Below are 21,910 nucleotides of genomic sequence, written 5' to 3' on the forward strand. Positions count from 1 at the left end.
TGGAGCTAACATAATAGTGAGAGTCCAGTCCATAGTGGATCTAACATAATAGTGTGAGAGTCCAGTCCATAGTGGATCTAACATAATAGTGTGAGAGTCCAGTCCATAGTGGATCTAACATAATAGTGTGAGAGTCCAGTCCATAGTGGATCTAACATAATAGTGAGAGTCCAGTCCATAGTGGATCTAACATAATAGTGAGAGTCCAGTCCATAGTGGATCTAACATAATAGTGTGAGAGTCCAGTCCATAGTGGGTCTAACATAATAGTGAGAGAGTCCAGTCCATAGTGGATCTAACATAATAGTGTGAGAGTCCAGTCCATAGTGGATCTAACATAATAGTGTGAGAGTCCAGTCCATAGTGGATCTAACATAATAGTGAGAGTCCAGTCCATAGTGGATCTAACATAATAGTGACAGTCCAGTCCATAGTAGATCTAACATAATAGTGTAAGAGTCCAGTCCATAGTGGATCTAACATAATAGTGTGAGAGTCCAGTCCATAGTGGATCTAACATAATAGTGTGAGAGTCCAGTCCATAGTGGATCTAACATAATAGTGAGAGTCCAGTCCATAGAGGATCTAACATAACAGTGAGAGTCCAGTCCATAGTGGATCTAACGTAACAGTGAGAGTCCAGTCCATAGTGGATCTAACATAATAGTGTGAGAGTCCAGTCCATAGTGGATCTAACATAATAGTGTGAGAGTCCAGTCCATAGTGGATCTAACATAATAGTGAGAGTCCAGTCCATAGTGGATCTAACATAATAGTGTGAGAGTCCAGTCCATAGTGGATCTAACATAATAGTGTGAGAGTCCAGTCCATAGTGGATCTAACATAATAGTGTGAGAGTCCAGTCCATAGTGGATCTAACATAATAGTGTGAGTCCAGTCCATAGTGGATCTAACATAATAGTGTGAGAGTCCAGTCCATAGTGGATCTAACATAATAGTAAGAGTCCAGTCCATAGTGGATCTAACATAATAGTGTGAGAGTCCAGTCCATATTGGGTCTAACATAATAGTGAGAGAGTCCAGTCCATAGTGGATCTAACATAATAGTGTGAGAGTCCAGTCCATAGTGGATCTAACATAATAGTGTGAGAGTCCAGTCCATAGTGGATCTAACATAATAGTGAGAGTCCAGTCCATAGTGGATCTAACATAATAGTGAGAGTCCAGTCCATAGTGGATCTAACATAATAGTGTGAGAGTCCAGTCCATAGTGGATCTAACATAATAGTGTGAGAGTCCAGTCCATAGTGGATCTAACATAATAGTAAGAGTCCAGTCCATAGTGGATCTAACATACTAGTGTGAGAGTCCAGTCCATAGTGGGTCTAACATAATAGTGTGAGAGTCCAGTCCATAGTGGATCTAACGTAACAGTGTGAGAGTCCAGTCCATAGTGGATCTAACATAATAGTGTGAGAGTCCAGTCCATAGTGGATCTAACATAATAGTGAGAGTCCAGTCCATAGTGGATCTAACATAATAGTGAGAGTCCAGTCCATAGTGGATCTAACATAATAGTGTGAGAGTCCAGTCCATAGTGGGTCTAACATAATAGTGAGAGAGTCCAGTCCATAGTGGATCTAACATAATAGTGTGAGAGTCCAGTCCATAGTGGATCTAACATAATAGTGTGAGAGTCCAGTCCATAGTGGATCTAACATAATAGTGTGAGAGTCCAGTCCATAGTGGATCTAACATAATAGTGTGAGAGTCCAGTCCATAGTGGATCTAACATAATAGTGTGAGTCCAGTCCATAGTGGATCTAACATAATAGTGAGAGTCCAGTCCATAGTGGATCTAACATAATAGTGAGAGTCCAGTCCATAGTGGATCTAACATAATAGTGAGAGTCCAGTCCATAGTGGATCTAACATAATAGTGTGAGAGTCCAGTCCATAGTGGATCTAACATAATAGTGTGAGAGTCCAGTCCATAGTGGATCTAACATAATAGTAAGAGTCCAGTCCATAGTGGATCTAACATAATAGTGTGAGAGTCCAGTCCATAGTGGGTCTAACATAATAGTGTGAGAGTCCAGTCCATAGTGGATCTAACATAATAGTGAGAGTCCAGTCCATAGTGGATCTAACATAATAGTGTGAGAGTCCAGTCCATAGTGGATCTAACATAATAGTGTGAGAGTCCAGTCCATAGTGGATCTAACATAATAGTGTGAGTCCAGTCCATAGTGGATCTAACATAATAGTGTGAGAGTCCAGTCCATAGTGGATCTAACATAATAGTGTGAGAGTCCAGTCCATAGTGGATCTAACATAATAGTGTGAGAGTCCAGTCCATAGTGGATCTAACATAATAGTGAGAGTCCAGTCCATAGTGGATCTAACATAATAGTGTGAGAGTCCAGTCCATAGTGGATCTAACATAATAGTGTGAGAGTCCAGTCCATAGTGGATCTAACATAATAGTGTGAGAGTCCAGTCCATAGTGGATCTAACATAATAGTGAGAGTCCAGTCCATAGTGGATCTAACATAATAGTGTGAGAGTCCAGTCCATAGTGGATCTAACATAATAGTGTGAGAGTCCAGTCCATAGTGGATCTAACATAATAGTGTGAGAGTCCAGTCCATAGTGGATCTAACATAATAGTGAGAGTCCAGTCCATAGTGGATCTAACATAATAGTGTGAGAGTCCAGTCCATAGTGGATCTAACATAATAGTGTGAGTCCAGTCCATAGTGGATCTAACATAATAGTGTGAGTCCAGTCCATAGTGGATCTAACATAATAGTGAGAGTCCAGTCCATAGTGGATCTAACATAATAGTGTGAGAGTCCAGTCCATAGTGGATCTAACATAATAGTGAGAGTCCAGTCCATAGTGGATCTAACATAATAGTGTAAGAGTCCAGTCCATAGTGGATCTAACATAATAGTGTGAGTCCAGTCCATAGTGGATCTAACATAATAGTGTGAGTCCAGTCCATAGTGGATCTAACATAATAGTGAGAGTCCAGTCCATAGTGGATCTAACATAATAGTGTGAGAGTCCAGTCCATAGTGGATCTAACATAATAGTGTGAGAGTCCAGTCCATAGTGGATCTAACATAATAGTGTGAGAGTCCAGTCCATAGTGGATCTAACATAATAGTGTGAGAGTCCAGTCCATAGTGGATCTAACATAATAGTGAGAGTCCAGTCCATAGTGGATCTAACATAATAGTGACAGTCCAGTCCATAGTAGATCTAACATAATAGTGTAAGAGTCCAGTCCATAGTGGATCTAACATAATAGTGTGAGAGTCCAGTCCATAGTGGATCTAACATAATAGTGTGAGAGTCCAGTCCATAGTGGATCTAACATAATAGTGAGAGTCCAGTCCATAGAGGATCTAACATAACAGTGAGAGTCCAGTCCATAGTGGATCTAACGTAACAGTGAGAGTCCAGTCCATAGTGGATCTAACATAATAGTGTGAGAGTCCAGTCCATAGTGGATCTAACATAATAGTGTGAGAGTCCAGTCCATAGTGGATCTAACATAATAGTGAGAGTCCAGTCCATAGTGGATCTAACATAATAGTGTGAGAGTCCAGTCCATAGTGGATCTAACATAATAGTGTGAGAGTCCAGTCCATAGTGGATCTAACATAATAGTGTGAGAGTCCAGTCCATAGTGGATCTAACATAATAGTAAGAGTCCAGTCCATAGTGGATCTAACATAATAGTGTGAGAGTCCAGTCCATATTGGGTCTAACATAATAGTGAGAGAGTCCAGTCCATAGTGGATCTAACATAATAGTGTGAGAGTCCAGTCCATAGTGGATCTAACATAATAGTGTGAGAGTCCAGTCCATAGTGGATCTAACATAATAGTGAGAGTCCAGTCCATAGTGGATCTAACATAATAGTGAGAGTCCAGTCCATAGTGGATCTAACATAATAGTGTGAGAGTCCAGTCCATAGTGGATCTAACATAATAGTGTGAGAGTCCAGTCCATAGTGGATCTAACATAATAGTAAGAGTCCAGTCCATAGTGGATCTAACATAATAGTGTGAGAGTCCAGTCCATAGTGGGTCTAACATAATAGTGTGAGAGTCCAGTCCATAGTGGATCTAACGTAATAGTGTGAGAGTCCAGTCCATAGTGGATCTAACATAATAGTGTGAGAGTCCAGTCCATAGTGGATCTAACATAATAGTGAGAGTCCAGTCCATAGTGGATCTAACATAATAGTGAGAGTCCAGTCCATAGTGGATCTAACATAATAGTGTGAGAGTCCAGTCCATAGTGGGTCTAACATAATAGTGAGAGAGTCCAGTCCATAGTGGATCTAACATAATAGTGTGAGAGTCCAGTCCATAGTGGATCTAACATAATAGTGTGAGAGTCCAGTCCATAGTGGATCTAACATAATAGTGTGAGAGTCCAGTCCATAGTGGATCTAACATAATAGTGTGAGAGTCCAGTCCATAGTGGATCTAACATAATAGTGTGAGTCCAGTCCATAGTGGATCTAACATAATAGTGAGAGTCCAGTCCATAGTGGATCTAACATAATAGTGAGAGTCCAGTCCATAGTGGATCTAACATAATAGTGAGAGTCCAGTCCATAGTGGATCTAACATAATAGTGTGAGAGTCCAGTCCATAGTGGATCTAACATAATAGTGTGAGAGTCCAGTCCATAGTGGATCTAACATAATAGTGTGAGAGTCCAGTCCATAGTGGATCTAACATAATAGTGTGAGTCCAGTCCATAGTGGATCTAACATAATAGTGAGAGTCCAGTCCATAGTGGATCTAACATAATAGTGAGAGTCCAGTCCATAGTGGATCTAACATAATAGTGAGAGTCCAGTCCATAGTGGATCTAACATAATAGTGTGAGAGTCCAGTCCATAGTGGATCTAACATAATAGTGTGAGAGTCCAGTCCATAGTGGATCTAACATAATAGTAAGAGTCCAGTCCATAGTGGATCTAACATAATAGTGTGAGAGTCCAGTCCATAGTGGGTCTAACATAATAGTGTGAGAGTCCAGTCCATAGTGGATCTAACATAATAGTGAGAGTCCAGTCCATAGTGGATCTAACATAATAGTGTGAGAGTCCAGTCCATAGTGGATCTAACATAATAGTGTGAGAGTCCAGTCCATAGTGGATCTAACATAATAGTGTGAGTCCAGTCCATAGTGGATCTAACATAATAGTGTGAGAGTCCAGTCCATAGTGGATCTAACATAATAGTGTGAGAGTCCAGTCCATAGTGGATCTAACATAATAGTGTGAGAGTCCAGTCCATAGTGGATCTAACATAATAGTGAGAGTCCAGTCCATAGTGGATCTAACATAATAGTGTGAGAGTCCAGTCCATAGTGGATCTAACATAATAGTGTGAGAGTCCAGTCCATAGTGGATCTAACATAATAGTGTGAGAGTCCAGTCCATAGTGGATCTAACATAATAGTGAGAGTCCAGTCCATAGTGGATCTAACATAATAGTGTGAGAGTCCAGTCCATAGTGGATCTAACATAATAGTGTGAGAGTCCAGTCCATAGTGGATCTAACATAATAGTGTGAGAGTCCAGTCCATAGTGGATCTAACATAATAGTGAGAGTCCAGTCCATAGTGGATCTAACATAATAGTGTGAGAGTCCAGTCCATAGTGGATCTAACATAATAGTGTGAGAGTCCAGTCCATAGTGGATCTAACATAATAGTGTGAGTCCAGTCCATAGTGGATCTAACATAATAGTGAGAGTCCAGTCCATAGTGGATCTAACATAATAGTGTGAGAGTCCAGTCCATAGTGGATCTAACATAATAGTGTGAGAGTCCAGTCCATAGTGGATCTAACATAATAGTGTGAGAGTCCAGTCCATAGTGGATCTAACATAATAGTGTGAGAGTCCAGTCCATAGTGGATCTAACATAATAGTGAGAGTCCAGTCCATAGTGGATCTAACATAATAGTGACAGTCCAGTCCATAGTAGATCTAACATAATAGTGTAAGAGTCCAGTCCATAGTGGATCTAACATAATAGTGTGAGAGTCCAGTCCATAGTGGATCTAACATAATAGTGTGAGAGTCCAGTCCATAGTGGATCTAACATAATAGTGAGAGTCCAGTCCATAGAGGATCTAACATAACAGTGAGAGTCCAGTCCATAGTGGATCTAACGTAACAGTGAGAGTCCAGTCCATAGTGGATCTAACATAATAGTGTGAGAGTCCAGTCCATAGTGGATCTAACATAATAGTGTGAGAGTCCAGTCCATAGTGGATCTAACATAATAGTGAGAGTCCAGTCCATAGTGGATCTAACATAATAGTGTGAGAGTCCAGTCCATAGTGGATCTAACATAATAGTGTGAGAGTCCAGTCCATAGTGGATCTAACATAATAGTGTGAGAGTCCAGTCCATAGTGGATCTAACATAATAGTAAGAGTCCAGTCCATAGTGGATCTAACATAATAGTGTGAGAGTCCAGTCCATATTGGGTCTAACATAATAGTGAGAGAGTCCAGTCCATAGTGGATCTAACATAATAGTGTGAGAGTCCAGTCCATAGTGGATCTAACATAATAGTGTGAGAGTCCAGTCCATAGTGGATCTAACATAATAGTGAGAGTCCAGTCCATAGTGGATCTAACATAATAGTGAGAGTCCAGTCCATAGTGGATCTAACATAATAGTGTGAGAGTCCAGTCCATAGTGGATCTAACATAATAGTGTGAGAGTCCAGTCCATAGTGGATCTAACATAATAGTAAGAGTCCAGTCCATAGTGGATCTAACATAATAGTGTGAGAGTCCAGTCCATAGTGGGTCTAACATAATAGTGTGAGAGTCCAGTCCATAGTGGATCTAACGTAACAGTGTGAGAGTCCAGTCCATAGTGGATCTAACATAATAGTGTGAGAGTCCAGTCCATAGTGGATCTAACATAATAGTGAGAGTCCAGTCCATAGTGGATCTAACATAATAGTGAGAGTCCAGTCCATAGTGGATCTAACATAATAGTGTGAGAGTCCAGTCCATAGTGGGTCTAACATAATAGTGAGAGAGTCCAGTCCATAGTGGATCTAACATAATAGTGTGAGAGTCCAGTCCATAGTGGATCTAACATAATAGTGTGAGAGTCCAGTCCATAGTGGATCTAACATAATAGTGTGAGAGTCCAGTCCATAGTGGATCTAACATAATAGTGTGAGAGTCCAGTCCATAGTGGATCTAACATAATAGTGTGAGTCCAGTCCATAGTGGATCTAACATAATAGTGAGAGTCCAGTCCATAGTGGATCTAACATAATAGTGAGAGTCCAGTCCATAGTGGATCTAACATAATAGTGAGAGTCCAGTCCATAGTGGATCTAACATAATAGTGTGAGAGTCCAGTCCATAGTGGATCTAACATAATAGTGTGAGAGTCCAGTCCATAGTGGATCTAACATAATAGTAAGAGTCCAGTCCATAGTGGATCTAACATAATAGTGTGAGAGTCCAGTCCATAGTGGGTCTAACATAATAGTGTGAGAGTCCAGTCCATAGTGGATCTAACATAATAGTGAGAGTCCAGTCCATAGTGGATCTAACATAATAGTGTGAGAGTCCAGTCCATAGTGGATCTAACATAATAGTGTGAGAGTCCAGTCCATAGTGGATCTAACATAATAGTGTGAGTCCAGTCCATAGTGGATCTAACATAATAGTGTGAGAGTCCAGTCCATAGTGGATCTAACATAATAGTGTGAGAGTCCAGTCCATAGTGGATCTAACATAATAGTGTGAGAGTCCAGTCCATAGTGGATCTAACATAATAGTGAGAGTCCAGTCCATAGTGGATCTAACATAATAGTGTGAGAGTCCAGTCCATAGTGGATCTAACATAATAGTGTGAGAGTCCAGTCCATAGTGGATCTAACATAATAGTGTGAGAGTCCAGTCCATAGTGGATCTAACATAATAGTGAGAGTCCAGTCCATAGTGGATCTAACATAATAGTGTGAGAGTCCAGTCCATAGTGGATCTAACATAATAGTGTGAGAGTCCAGTCCATAGTGGATCTAACATAATAGTGTGAGAGTCCAGTCCATAGTGGATCTAACATAATAGTGAGAGTCCAGTCCATAGTGGATCTAACATAATAGTGTGAGAGTCCAGTCCATAGTGGATCTAACATAATAGTGTGAGAGTCCAGTCCATAGTGGATCTAACATAATAGTGTGAGTCCAGTCCATAGTGGATCTAACATAATAGTGAGAGTCCAGTCCATAGTGGATCTAACATAATAGTGTGAGAGTCCAGTCCATAGTGGGGCCAGCAGGAGATCATCTTGAGTGGAGACAGGTCAGCAGTGCAGAGACGTCCCCAACTGATGCACAGATGAACAGTCCACCCTGGGTCTTGACTTTGGACATCTAGTGCTTCATCTGTGGCCACCGAATCTGTGCCCCCTCTCCACGAAGGAGAGGGGGGCAGAGCAGAAAAGAGACGGCAGATCAACTGGTCTAAAAGGGGGTCTATTTAAAGGCTAGAGTATACAAATGAGTTTGAAGATGGGACTTAAATTCTTCTACTGAGGTAGCATCTCTAACTGTTACTGCTAGAACATTCCAGAGTACTGGAGCCCGAACATAAAACGCTCTATAGCCCGCAGACTTTTTTTGGGCCTCTGGGAATCACTAATGAGCCGGAGTTTTCTTCTTAAAGAACACATGCCTTGTCAAGTCTTTCGTAATGTTTGTGAACGATTGGCAAAAGGGTTCAAATCCCAGTCGGGGTGAATAAATAACATGTAGCAATATTATTATTTGTATTCTATTAAAAATACTGGCCCTTGGACAAATAGTTGAGGACCCCTGCTACAGTGGGTGGAGGTCTGCTTTAATGGGTGGAGGTCTGCTACAATGGGTGGAGGTCTGCTACACTGGGTGGAGGTCTGCTACACTGGGTGGAGGTCTGCTACAATGGGTGGAGGTCTGCTACAGTGGGTGGAGGTCTGCTACAATGGGTGGAGGTCTGCTACACTGGGTGGAGGTCTGCTACAATGGGTGGAGGTCTGCTACAATGGGTGGAGGTCTGTTACACTGGGTGGAGGTCTGCTACAATGGGTGGAGGTCTGCTACACTGGGTGGAGGTCTGCTACAATGGGTGGAGGTCTGTTACACTGGGTGGAGGTCTGCTACAATGGGTGGAGGTCTGTTACACTGGGTGGAGGTCTGCTACAATGGGTGGAGGTCTGCTACAATGGGTGGTCTCTGCTACAATGGGTGGAGGTCTGCTACAATGGGTGGAGGTCTGCTACAATGGGTGGAGGTCTGCTACACTGGGTGGAGGTCTGCTACAATGGGTGGAGGTCTGCTACAATGGGTGGTCTGCTACAATGGGTGGAGGTCTGCTACAATGGGTGGAGGTCTGCTACACTGGGTGGAGGTCTGCTACAATGGGTGGTCTGCTACACTGGGTGGAGGTCTGCTACAATGGGTGGAGGTCTGCTACAATGGGTGGAGGTCTGCTACAATGGGTGGAGGTCTGCTACAATGGGTGGTCTGCTACAATGGGTGGAGGTCTGCTACAATGGGTGGAGGTCTGCTACAATGGGTGGTCTGCTACAATGGGTGGTCTGCTACAATGGGTGGAGGTCTGCTACAACGGGTGGAGGTCTGCTACAATGGGTGGAGGTCTGCTACAATGGGTGGAGGTCTGCTACAATGGGTGGTCTGCTACAATGGGTGGAGGTCTGCTACAACGGGTGGAGGTCTGCTACAATGGGTGGAGGTCTGCTACAATGGGTGGAGGTCTGCTACACTGGGTGGAGGTCTGCTACAATGGGTGGAGGTCTGCTACAATGGGTGGAGGTCTGCTACAATGGGTGGAGGTCTGCTACAATGGGTGGAGGTCTGCTACACTGGGTGGAGGTCTGCTACAATTTGTGGAGGTCTGCTACAATGGGTGGAGGTCTGCTACAATGGGTGGAGGTCTGCTACACTGGGTGGAGGTCTGCTACAATGGGTGGGGGTCTGCTACAATGGGTGGTCTGCTACAATGGGTGGAGGTCTGCTGCAATGGGTGGAGGTCTGCTACACTGGGTGGAGGTCTGCTACAATGGGTGGAGGTCTGCCACAACTGGTGGAGGTCTGCTACAATGGGTGGAGGTCTGCTACAATGGGTGGAGGTCTGCTACACTGGGTGGAGGTCTGCTACAATGGGTGGTCTGCTACAATGGGTGGAGGTCTGCTACAATGGGTGGAGGTCTGCTACACTGGGTGGAGGTCTGCTACAATGGGTGGTCTGCTACAATGGGTGGAGGTCTGCTCCAATGGGTGGAGGTCTGCGGTCCACTTTTGTTTTGATTGCTAAATGGAGGTGAGAAGCTAACCATCGTCAGCAGTTTGTTTATTGGCCACACCCTCACAGTGAGTGTGGATGCAAACAAAGATCACTTTTAGGATAAGAAATGTCGGTATTGTTGGGAGACAAAAACGTTAACATTAAAAAAACAAAAATAAAAATGACCCCAAAAAAATCATTCAGGCTTTAACAAGGAAACGTGAAAACCCACGAGGGCTGCGGCATGCTAACAAGTTCAAGTTAAAGTAGCAATGATTGTCACACACACACACTAAGTGTGGTGAAATTTGTCCTCTGCATTTGACCCATCCACTTTTTCAATCCCTGGGAGGTGAGGGGAGCAGTGAGCAGCACCGGTGGCCGCGCCCGGGAATCATTTTTGGTGATTTAACCCCCAATTCCAAGCCTTGATGCTGAGTGCCAAGCAGGGAGGTAATGGCTCCCATTTTTATAGTCTTTGGTATGACTCGGCCGGGGTTTGAACTCACAACCCACCCATCTCATAGTCAGGCCGACAACACGCGTGGTGGGATAGAAAATCAGGCGGGCTCTTTGACATCACGGTCAGGACAACGCAGCGCGGGCACGTGCACAACAATAAGGGGAACCACTCATAAAGAAAGCGAAAGAGCTGCTCAACAGTGCCTCCAGAGGCCAGAGAAGCAATAACGTCTACAAGAAGATAATCCCGGTCGGGGGTTCTGATAAAAGCGCCCCAGTCATTTTGGCGTGTGAGGTCAGTGTCAGCTTCCTGTTGCAGTTCTCATTGTGACCAGCAGGTGTGCTGTGGCCTCAGCAGTGGATCTCGTAGGCCATCTGCGAGTCCACAAACAAGCCCGTGTGGTTCACAAACATCCCCTCGCCCTCCGACGTCATCACCGGCTCCGCCTCCCCGCCCTCCCCCGCCATTCGCCTCATGGTCCGAATGTCGCCGTCCGGCTGCAGCTGCTTATTGAGGGGCGGGATCGCCGGCTGGCCCGGCCCCGAGGAGGCGCTGAGGCTGCTGGTGTCGGACGGGGCGGGGCAGCCCAGGCTGGTGGTGGAGACGGCGGTGGGCGGGGCCGGGGGAAGCACCGGCTTGGCCCGGTTCAGGACGTACATCTCGTGGCCTCGCTCGTCGCGGTACTCCTCCAGCTGGGCGAACGTGGTCGGGCCGTCCGAGTAGTCGTTGACGTACAGGATGCTCTCCTCCTGTGGGGCGCAGGTCACATGATTTGACAGCAATACCACAACCAACCACCAGAGGGTGATAATATATAATGCTTGTTTTGATTCGCCAATACTCTGCACCCTTTTTGAACCTTCCGGCTAACCTAAGATTTTGGTACGCACCTGGTCAGCGCCGTCAGCCTCCTTGTCTCCTTGTTGATGGCGGCTGTAGATCATGGCCACCAGCAGCAGCGCCGTCAGAGCCAGCAGCGAGATGCCCGCCGCGATGGCCGTCTGCGTGGCGGCGCCCAGCGCGCCGAAGGCCATGCTGCCCAGCGCATAGAGCGGCTCCCGGCTCACGTCGGAGGCGGGGCCGGGGCTCCTCAGGCGGGGCCAGTTGGGTGAGTGGGGAGGGGTCACCTGCGACCAGGTGGCCCAGATGGAGGAGGAGGAAGAGGAGGAGTTGATGGCCAGCTGAAAGGTCACCCTGGCCACGCCCCCTGCGTTCCACGCCTCGCACTCGTAGAAGCCGGCGTGGGCCACGGTGACGTTGCTCAGGAACAGCATGCCGCTGCCCGTGTCAGGGTCAAAGTGCTCGCCGTCGCTTTTCTGCACGCTCGCTCGGCTCCCCTCCGAGGGCTCCTCGGCTCTGCCCGCGTTTCTGGCTCCGCCCCCCAGCTCTTGCACCAGACCTCTGGGAGACGGCGCCACCTTTCCTTGGGAGGCCTTCCTCCACGTCACCTGCAGGTGTGTGCCATGTTACCGTACATTTACTTTACCCAATATTGCCCCTCAGGTGTTACTGGGCCTTTGCTTGCATGCAGAACGGCCCCAGTCTATGAACATTACATCATCACACCCAAGACAATGGGCACATACACCCCCCCCCCTTGCCTTCACCACCACTTGTTTGCCTTCGGGGTGATGGACGGCTGGCAGCGCTTCATAGCAGCAGTCGACCTCCAGGGTCAAGAGTCCCCGCAGCAGTCGACCTCCAGGGCCCAGACTCCCTACAGCAGTCGACCTCCAGGGCCCACACTCCCCGCCCCTCTGTTGCGAGTTGTCGTGATTAAATGTAACGTGTTTATGTGTGCATTGCATGGAGGTTTTCTCCCATTCCAGACTAGGCCCCCTTAGGAGCATTTTTTTACTCATCTTCTTCCCCAGCGTTTGACCTTTTTCTTATCTTTTACAGGGCGCCTTTGGCGACGCATCAGCGTTCCTGTTCTGTAACCCTGTACACTGTTTGTTTGTCTAATCTTGAACGGGTTTGTGCTGAAAACAGTTTCGTTGTACTTGTGCAATGACAATCAAGTCCTATCCTATCCTACCTGTGGCCGTGGGTAGCCGGAGGCGTGGCAGGACACCCGCAGGCTCTCGCCCAGACGCACGGCCAGCCGCTTGGGATCCAGCTGCACCAGCGGGGGGATGCAGACCAGGCTGTTGAGCGGCACCTCCACCAGGCTCAGGTGGGACAGACGTGGCGGCTCGGAGCACGCCATGCGACGCTCGGCCGTGCTGAGCAGCCGCTGGCCTTCCTCGTCGATCCAGCTCCGCAACCAGTGGAGGGCGCAGTCGCAGCGCCACGGGTTGTCTGGAGAGCACAGGTCCGTTTCAGCGGGTAAAGAAACCCATTTTGGGAAGGAGACGCCTGGTGAGGGAATCACCTGTGATCCGGAGCACCTGCAGACTGACGAGCGGTCGCAGCGTGGCCGGGCCGATGGTGTGAAGATGGTTCCTGCTGAGGTCCAGCAGAGCCAGCGAGGTCAGACCGACCAGCGCCTGGTCGGCCAGAACCTCGATGCTGTTGTGCTGCAGGTGGAGCTCCTGGAGGCGCTGCAGACACACCACAGAACATTCTCAGGCAGAAACCACTACCAGTCCTATTTTCTATATCCTGGAGATCTACAGCAGACTTTTGATTTTTGTTTTTAGGACCTTCTGCAAAAAAAGATCATCTCAATGACAACACTCACGTCATTTTTAAGAATCTGCTGCAAAAAATGTTTTTTGAACTGAACTCTAAGGCCACAATTTGAAAAGCCCAAATGATGAAAAAGCGAGGACCCGAAACGGAACCTTGAGGAACACTCCTCGAATAACTGAAGACGTTGACTACTGACTCTATCTGAAGTAAACAAGCTATAGCAGTGTTTTTCAACCTTTTCTGAGCCAAAATGCGGAGGCACACCACTAGCAGAAAACATTTTAAAAAATGAAACTCAGCAGCCGATATTGACAGTAAAAAGTCGCAATTGTTGGATATGAAGGTAGCAATGATGTGACTAGGTGTGGTGAGAAGGTGAAGGTAGCAATGATGTGACTAGGTGTGGTGAGAAGGTGATGTGACTAGGTGTGGTGAGAAGGTGATGTGACTAGGTGTGGTGAGATGCAGTTCCTCTATACAAAAGGAGCACTCAAGTGTTTTCGCTGCGAAAATGTCTTTGACACCGGATTTGGTCCCCAAGCCGCCAGTTGGTTTGACCTGTTCTAAGGAGTTCTAGACCAACAGGACTGAGACAAAGAAGGGGTCAGTCTGACCTGCAAGCCACGGAAGGTGTGGTCGAGCAGCCGCGTGATGTCGTTCCCCGCCAGGTAAAGAATGCGCAGGTGCTCCAGTCCCTGGAACATGTCGGCCGTCACCAAGTGGATCCTGTTCCCGTTCAGAGCCAGCTCCAAGAGCTTGGCCTGGTTCTGGAAGGATCCGGGCTCCACGGCCGAGATGGTGTTGTTCTGGAAAGGACGGATGTTGAAGTTTGCAAACAAAGAGCTGGCGTGAGCATGTGCACCTGCAGGTAGAGGTAGTGCAGGTGTCGGAGAAGAGCCAGGTCCTGACGGCGGATCTGACCAATCACGTTGTCCTGCAGGAAGACCGTCTGCCAGGAGACCAAAGAGGTACACACTCCCATCATCAGTCACAATAAAGAATGCTTACTGCAATGCGCATTAGCGCCCCCTGCAGGGCCGGAGGGGAAGGGGGTCACCTGTGTGGGCGGGGGCACGTGTTTGGGGACGCTCTGGAGGCCCGTGGAGCCGCACTCCACCGTCAGGCTGTAGCAGCGGCAGCTCGCCGGGCAGGAGGCGAAGGCGGCGGCGGCCTGGGGGAGGAGCCAGAGGAGGAGCGTGGACAGGAGGGGCGGCACCATGGCGACGGCGGACGAAGCTGAGGAGGAAGCAAATGCTCAGAGTAGTAATTTTACTCGACAAAAGTCACAATTTTATAAGAAAACCTTAAACTTTTGGCAATATTTTAACAATAATCGGAATTTCACTCATTTTACTCCAAAAATGTCACCATTTTACAAGAACAATTCAAAAAAATTGGCAATATTGTGATAAAAGTCTGATTTTTTTAATGGCAATTTTGCATCGAAAAGTAATCATTTTACATTGAAAAGTATTGATTTTTTGAGAAAATATTGCAATATTACAGAAACAGAAAAAATATGTGAAATTGTAGGAAAAAAAGGTCGACACATTGTGAGAAAAAGACTGCTTTTAATTAATTGATTTTTATTTTTTTGTTTGTAATCGGTTTTTAATCTTCATTATTTACTTCAAGTTATTACAGGATGTCTCTATATACATACTTATTTGTTTTATTAATTTTGGCCAAAGGAGGCGCATTTCAAATTGTTACCCACACTTGTTATTTCATATGTTGACCAGAGGGGGGAGCACTTCAATTTTTTTACACACACTTGTTATTTCATATGTTGACCACAGGGGTAACACTTCAAATTTTTACACACACTTGTTATTTCATATGTTGACCAGAGGGGGAAGCACTTCAAATGTTTACACACACTTGTTATTTCATATATTGACCAGAGAGGGAGCACTTCAAATTTTTACACGCACTTGTTATTTCATATGTTGACCAGAGGGGGAGCACTTCAAATGTTTACACGCACTTGTTATTTCATATGTTGACCAGAGGGGGAACACTTCAAATGTTTACACGCACTTGTTATTTCATATGTTGACCAGAGGGGGAACACACACACACACACACACACACACACACACACACACACACACACACACACACACACACACACACACACACACACAGGTGAACAGGTCGTGTTGTTATTGTGTTACCTGCTGATGATAATGGCGGACGCTGAAAAGGAAGGTGACGTCTTCCCGCGCCGCACCTGCTCATTGTCCACCTTTATTGTGGATGCGGAGGATGAAGCATCGCCGGATGCTTCCACGCGGCGGGCCCGTGGCGTCGTCCGAGCGGAGGGTGGAGGAGGGAGGAGGAAGATGGAGGTGGAGGAAGATGGAAGTCAGACGGCGGCAAACATGGCGAAGGTTTGTTGTCGATCTTGGTTTGGCCGAAGCCTCTCGCGGATCTTAGCACGAAACCACGGCCGAACACGCAGGTGATCCTTCACGCCTTTCCCCCCCACTCGCGTACACCGCTCATTTCCGCCCACCTCGCTTCCACAATAAAAGCCCCGTCCCAGTTCAGCGTCTAATTGTGCCTTCATCGCGTCCAGTGCGTTTCGTCCTAACACTCTGAAGGAGTTTTTACAAACGGCTGCGAGTCTCGTATCGCACTTGCGCAATCGTCCTATCGCTCAGTGGCGAAGGAGAGGAAAATAAAAGTGTTTTATTGTGAAAGACGTCCAGGAAGTGGACGCATGTTGACGACGGCCGACTTGACTTGAGGAAAACACGAAATATCAACAATGGACTGGAACAGAAAAATAACAAGTTATGTCTAATACTTTACAATAACAGCAAGAAATATATTTATTAATTATTACTTGACATTTATCCAGAAACTACTTACGATTAATGCGTTTCAATCTGAATTTAATGCCGGTACGTTTAGCAAAGTATTTCTATTGCATTACTTGTATTTTTATCAGAGATGTCCGATAATATCGGCCGAAAAATGCTTTAAAATGTAATATTGGAAATGATCGGTATCGTTTTTTTAAATTATCAGTATCGTTTTTGTGTGTTTTTTTTATTTATTAAATCAACATAAAAAAGACAAGATACACTTACAATTAGTGCACCAACCCAAAAAACCTCCCACCCCCATTCACACAAAAGGGTTGTTTCTTTCTGTCATTAATATTGTGGTTCCTACATTATATATCAATATACAGGTAAAAGCCAGTAAATTAGAATATTTTGAAAAACTTGATTTATTTCAGTAATTGCATTCAAAAGGTGTAACTTGTACATTATATTTATTCATTGCACACAGACTGATGCATTCAAATGTTTATTTCATTTAATTTTGATGATTTGAAGTGGCAACAAATGAAAATCCAAAATTCCGTGTGTCACAAAATTAGAATATTGTGTAAGGGTTAAATTTTGAAGACACCTGGTGCCACAAACTAATCAGCTGATTAACTCAAAACACCTGCAAAGGGCTTTAAATGGTCTCTCAGTCCAGTTCTGAAGCCTACACAAACATGGGGAAGACTTCAGATTTGACAGCTGTCCAAAAGGCAACCATCGACACATTGCACAAGGAGGGAAAGACACAAAAGGTTATTGCTGAAGAGGCTGGCTGTTCTCAGAGCTCTGTGTCCAAACACATTAATGGAGAGGCAAAGGGAAGGAAAAACTGTGGTCAGAAAAAGTGTACAAGCGATAGGGATCACCACGCCCTGGTCAAGATTGTGAAAAAAAAAACATTCAAAAATGTGGGGGAGATTCAGAAGGAGTGGACAGCTGCTGGAGTCAGTGCTTCAAGATCCACCACCAAGAGACACTTGAAAGACATAGGTTTCAACTGCCGCATACCTCGTGTCAAGCCACTGCTGACCAAAAAACAGCGCGAAAAGCGTCTCACCTGGGCTAAGGAAAAAAAGAGCTGGACTGCTGCTGAGTGGTCCAAAGTCATGTTTTCTGACGAAAGCAAATTTTGCATTTCCTTTGGAAATCGAGGTCCCAGAGTCTGGAGGAAGACAGGAGAGGCACAGGATCCACGTTGCCTGAAGTCTAGTGTAAAGTTTCCACCATCAGTGATGGTTTGGGGTGCCATGTCATCTGCTGGTGTCGGTCCACTCTGTTTCCTGAGATCCAGGGTCAACGCAGCCGTCTACCAGCAAGTTTTAGAGCACTTCATGCTTCCTGCTGCTGACCTGCTCTATGGAGATGGAGATTTCAAGTTCCAACAGGACTTGGCGCCTGCACACAGCGCAAAATCTACCCGTGCCTGGTTTACGGACCATGGTATTTCTGTTCTAAATTGGCCCGCCAACTCCCCTGACCTTAGCCCCATAGAAAATCTGTGGGGTATTGTGAAAAGGAAGATGCAGAATGCCAGACCCAAAAACGCAGAAGAGTTGAAGGCCACTATCAGAGCAACCTGGGCTCTCATAACACCTGAGCAGTGCCAGAAACTCATCGACTCCATGCCACGCCGCATTAACGCAGTAATTGAGGCAAAAGGAGCTCCAACCAAGTATTGAGTATTGTACATGCTCATATTTTTCATTTTCATACTTTTCAGTTGGCCAACATTTCTAAAAATCCCTTTTTTGTATTAGCCTTAAGTAATATTCCAATTTTGTGACACACGGAATTTTGGATTTTCATTTGTTGCCACTTCAAATCATCAAAATTAAATGAAATAAACATTTGAATGCATCAGTCTGTGTGCAATGAATAAATATAATGTACAAGTTACACCTTTTGAATGCAATTACTGAAATAAATCAAGTTTTTCAAAATATTCTAATTTACTGGCTTTTACCTGTATATCAATACAGTCTGCAAGGGATACAGTCCGTAAGCACACATGATTGTGGTCCACTAATAGTACTAACCTTTAACACCTCATTTTACTCATTGTCATTAATTACTAGTTTCTATGTAACTGTTTTTATATTGTTTTACTTTCATTTTTATTCAAGAAAATGTTTTTAATTTATTTATCTTATTTTATATATATATTTTTTTTAAAAGGACCTTACCTTCACCATACCTGGTTGTCCAAATTAGGCATAATAATGTGTTAATTCCACGACTGTATAAATCGGTATCGGTTGATATCGGTATCGGTATTTAAGGGTTTGGTCAATATCGGAATATCGGCAAAGGCTATTATCGGACATCCCTAATTTTTATTGTATCTTTTTTCCGGTAAACAGTTCATTAGTATATACCAGGGGTCGGCAACCCAAAATGTTGAAAGAGCCTTATTGGACCAAAAATACAAAAACAAATCTGTCTTGAGCCGCAAAAAATTAAAAGCCATATTATATACAGATAATGTGTCATGAGATATAAATTGAATTAAGATGCCTTAAAGGAAACTAAATGAGCTCAAATATAGCTACAAATTAGGCATAATGATGCAATATGTACATATAGCTAGCCTAAATAGCATGTTAGCATCGATTAGCTTGCAGTGACCAAATATGTCTGATTAGCACTCCACACAAGTCAATAACATCAACAAAACTCACCTTTGTGCATTCATGCACATCGTTAAAAGTTTGATGGACAAAATGAGACAGAAAAAGAAGTGGCATAAAACACGTCCTAGAAAGTCGGAGAAAGTTATATATGTAAACAAACTATGGTGAGTTCAAGGACCGCCAAAATTAGTAGGACAAAACGGCGCTTGCCAAATACTCGAATCAGTGAGGCATGTTTAATATAAACAGTGTGCTTTATAACAATTAGGGAGGTTTGCGTCATGTTTGTCTTCCTACGGAAACCATATTAAAACAAACAAAAAAAATTTCCCCCTCATCTTTTTCCATTTTTCATACATTTTTGAAAAATCTCCAGAGAGCCACTAGGGCGGCGCTAAAGAGCCGCGGGTTGCCGACCCCTGGCATATACAGTATTCATAATTTACTAAGCATATTTTCAAAATAAGTCCATGTGGAGTTTATAAACTGTTATACATGTTTTACTCTTTACTGTATAGCTTACAGGTGTCAAACTCAAGGCCCGGGGGCCAAATTATTTTATGTGGCCCGCCAAAGCCTGGAAATAATATGCGTTAATAAATTGCTTAATCTTTTCTTACTAAATATATTTGTTCTTTCCCTTTTTGACGTTAAAAATCATGTAAAATTCAATATTATCAAAATCGAAATATATTATGTATTAAAAAATATTTTTTGTTTAAATAAAGATAAATACTATACTTACAAAACTGCTTGACTTATGATTTCAAAACAAATTAAAGCTGCAAGCAGCATTGGTCGGGCCCGCGTATTTGGCAGGTGCTAGTCCTAAGTGTCCCAAGACTTTTGTCTAGTGTACCTACCTTGTCTGCATTGTGTGGGCACGTTGGTGCTTCCTGCTTTTAAGCAGCCATTTTAAAAAAACAGCAGCGCAGCAGCATCGGGTCTTTGAAGGGTCATAAAATCAAAACCGGAGCAGTTAGAAAAAAAAGCGCTTCAGTCATTGTAATCACAAGAGTTCAATCTCTCTCCTGTGTTAGTTTGAAAGCGAAACGACAAACGCGCTCAGAGGAGATCGTTTTTGAAGGAAGGTGACCGTTTTTTACAAAAAATTTGTTTTGAAGGGGGAATAGCAAACTTCCTGTTGATTTTTGCTGGGGGTTGTCAATTTATGAAATGTAGGTCTAAGTGAGACCTACATAGAGGTTTTTGTTTCATGTCTCTCCGACCTTCCCAGTGGGAGTTACAGGCAGTTTTGTCATTTTTTTCTTCCGAGGAGCAGTTTTTTTTTGCGTTTTATTAAAAAATTGCAGTAGAGCGCAATTTTGAGATTTGGGGTTAGGTTTTTTTTTTTAGATCGCAATGTTTGCCAGTCCTGATGTGTGCGTTCAGTTTGGTGAGTTCTGAAGCATGTTAAGGGGGTCAAATTACAGCTCAAAGAGGCAAAAGTGACTGTTTTTAGTACTTTTTTGTCTTGAAGGGGGAATTGCCAACTTCCTGTTGATTTTAGCCCGAGAATGTACTATTATGAAATCTAGATCTGAGTCAGACCTACATAGAGGTTTTTGTTTCATGTCTCTCCGACCTTCCTAGTGGGAGTTACAGGCAGTCTAGGTTTTTTTTTCCTAGGGGGCGCTAGAGCGCAATTTTGAGTTTTGGGGTTCGTTTTTTTTATTAAAAGGCAATTTTCGCAGGTCCTGATGTGTGCGTCAAATATGGTGAGTTTTGAAGCATGTTAAGTGGGTCAAATTACAGCTCAAAGAGGCGGTCGGTATAATAATAATAAAGAATAATAAAACCTTACAAATTCAATAGGTCCTTATGTCCCATTGCATAAGGACTCCCAAAGGGAGTCCTTATACAATGGGCCATGCGGGCCCTAATTATCAATCAAATTGTAGACTGTAAAATTGACAATAGATTTTAGGGTTAAATTCCGCCGACTGAATTTTTTTTTTTTTTACCATAAAATCAACTTTCCTACTGTTTCTTTCCATATTCAATAAGACACTAAAACATTAAAAAACTAACAAAAAAAAAACATTAAAACAACTATTTTACAGTAAAAAAAACAAAAAAACTGGCAGCTATATTGCTTGAATTTTCCACTAAAAACAGTGGTATTGTTTCTCCATTCCATTCTATTTATTCCATTTGTTTATATGCTGTAAAAAAAAAAAAAAATCTGGTGTCTGAGCTGACAGTTTTTATAGTAAAAATTTGAAATTTTTTTGCAGCTTATGTAAAAAAAAATATTGTTAATGTATTATATATACACATTTATATTCATATATTACTTATTGTTACAAGCATAACCGCAATGTTGCCCTCAATGAAACCAGTTTGATCCCTGGGAGAGCTCATCTAGCTGAAGGATTGATGACATCATATCTACATTATATTTAGGTATTGTCGATCATTATGTAAATATAACTTAATATTTATCTCTAGACAATTATATAGTATTCAAACATGTGCTAATGTTTAAAAATTGCATATTAATGAGTATTCATGTCGGAAATATGGCGATGAAATTCATTCTGTATGTGTTAATGCTTAATAGTGTGTACTTATAAAGTGTTTTCCCAATATATATTTTTTAAATTATCTTTCTCACTGCCAAATCTCAATTTCTGAATTGTGACTTTAAATCAAAAATTTTTTACACCGATAACGATTTACTTCTTCATTCTTTGATCTTCGTAAAGTATATCATTTTATTTACTCTAATACCATTTCTACTTCTCATTACAGTAGAGGGTGTACCTAATGTAGTGGCCAGCAATGTTGCAGATTGGTCCTGATGCTGCGTCACCCTCTTGTGTTTCCATGGTAACATCCTCCATTCCTCTGGTGCAAATGAGGCGACTTGAAGGCTTAAAAGTATAACTTATACACAAATGTCCTCCATTGGTGAGCTAGCCACATCATAATCTCGGTTTGTGTATAAAAGGTGAAAACTACCAAAATGGCCATTTTGGTAGTTATGTCCTCCATTGGTGAGCTAGCCACATCATAA

General features: G+C 43.8%; 1 protein-coding gene across 1 annotated transcript; it reads right to left on the bottom strand.

Annotated features, from left to right (window-relative positions):
- Positions 1 to 10,370: 10,370 nt before the first annotated feature.
- Positions 10,371 to 16,226, bottom strand: LOC133617992 (leucine-rich repeat-containing protein 24-like). Its single transcript, XM_061978435.1, has 8 exons — positions 15,596 to 16,226; positions 14,476 to 14,654; positions 14,281 to 14,367; positions 14,033 to 14,224; positions 13,159 to 13,327; positions 12,823 to 13,085; positions 11,675 to 12,232; positions 10,371 to 11,533 (listed from the first exon to the last, which is right to left on the bottom strand). The coding sequence occupies exons 1-8, from the start codon at positions 15,657 to 15,659 to the stop codon at positions 11,135 to 11,137; spliced, it is 1,911 nt and encodes a 636-aa protein (XP_061834419.1). The 5' UTR covers positions 15,660 to 16,226; the 3' UTR covers positions 10,371 to 11,134.
- Positions 16,227 to 21,910: the final 5,684 nt, after the last annotated feature.

Source organism: Nerophis lumbriciformis, linkage group LG18 (genome assembly GCF_033978685.3).
Source record: "Nerophis lumbriciformis linkage group LG18, RoL_Nlum_v2.1, whole genome shotgun sequence".
In the NCBI taxonomy this organism is placed as follows: Eukaryota; Metazoa; Chordata; class Actinopteri; order Syngnathiformes; family Syngnathidae; genus Nerophis; species Nerophis lumbriciformis.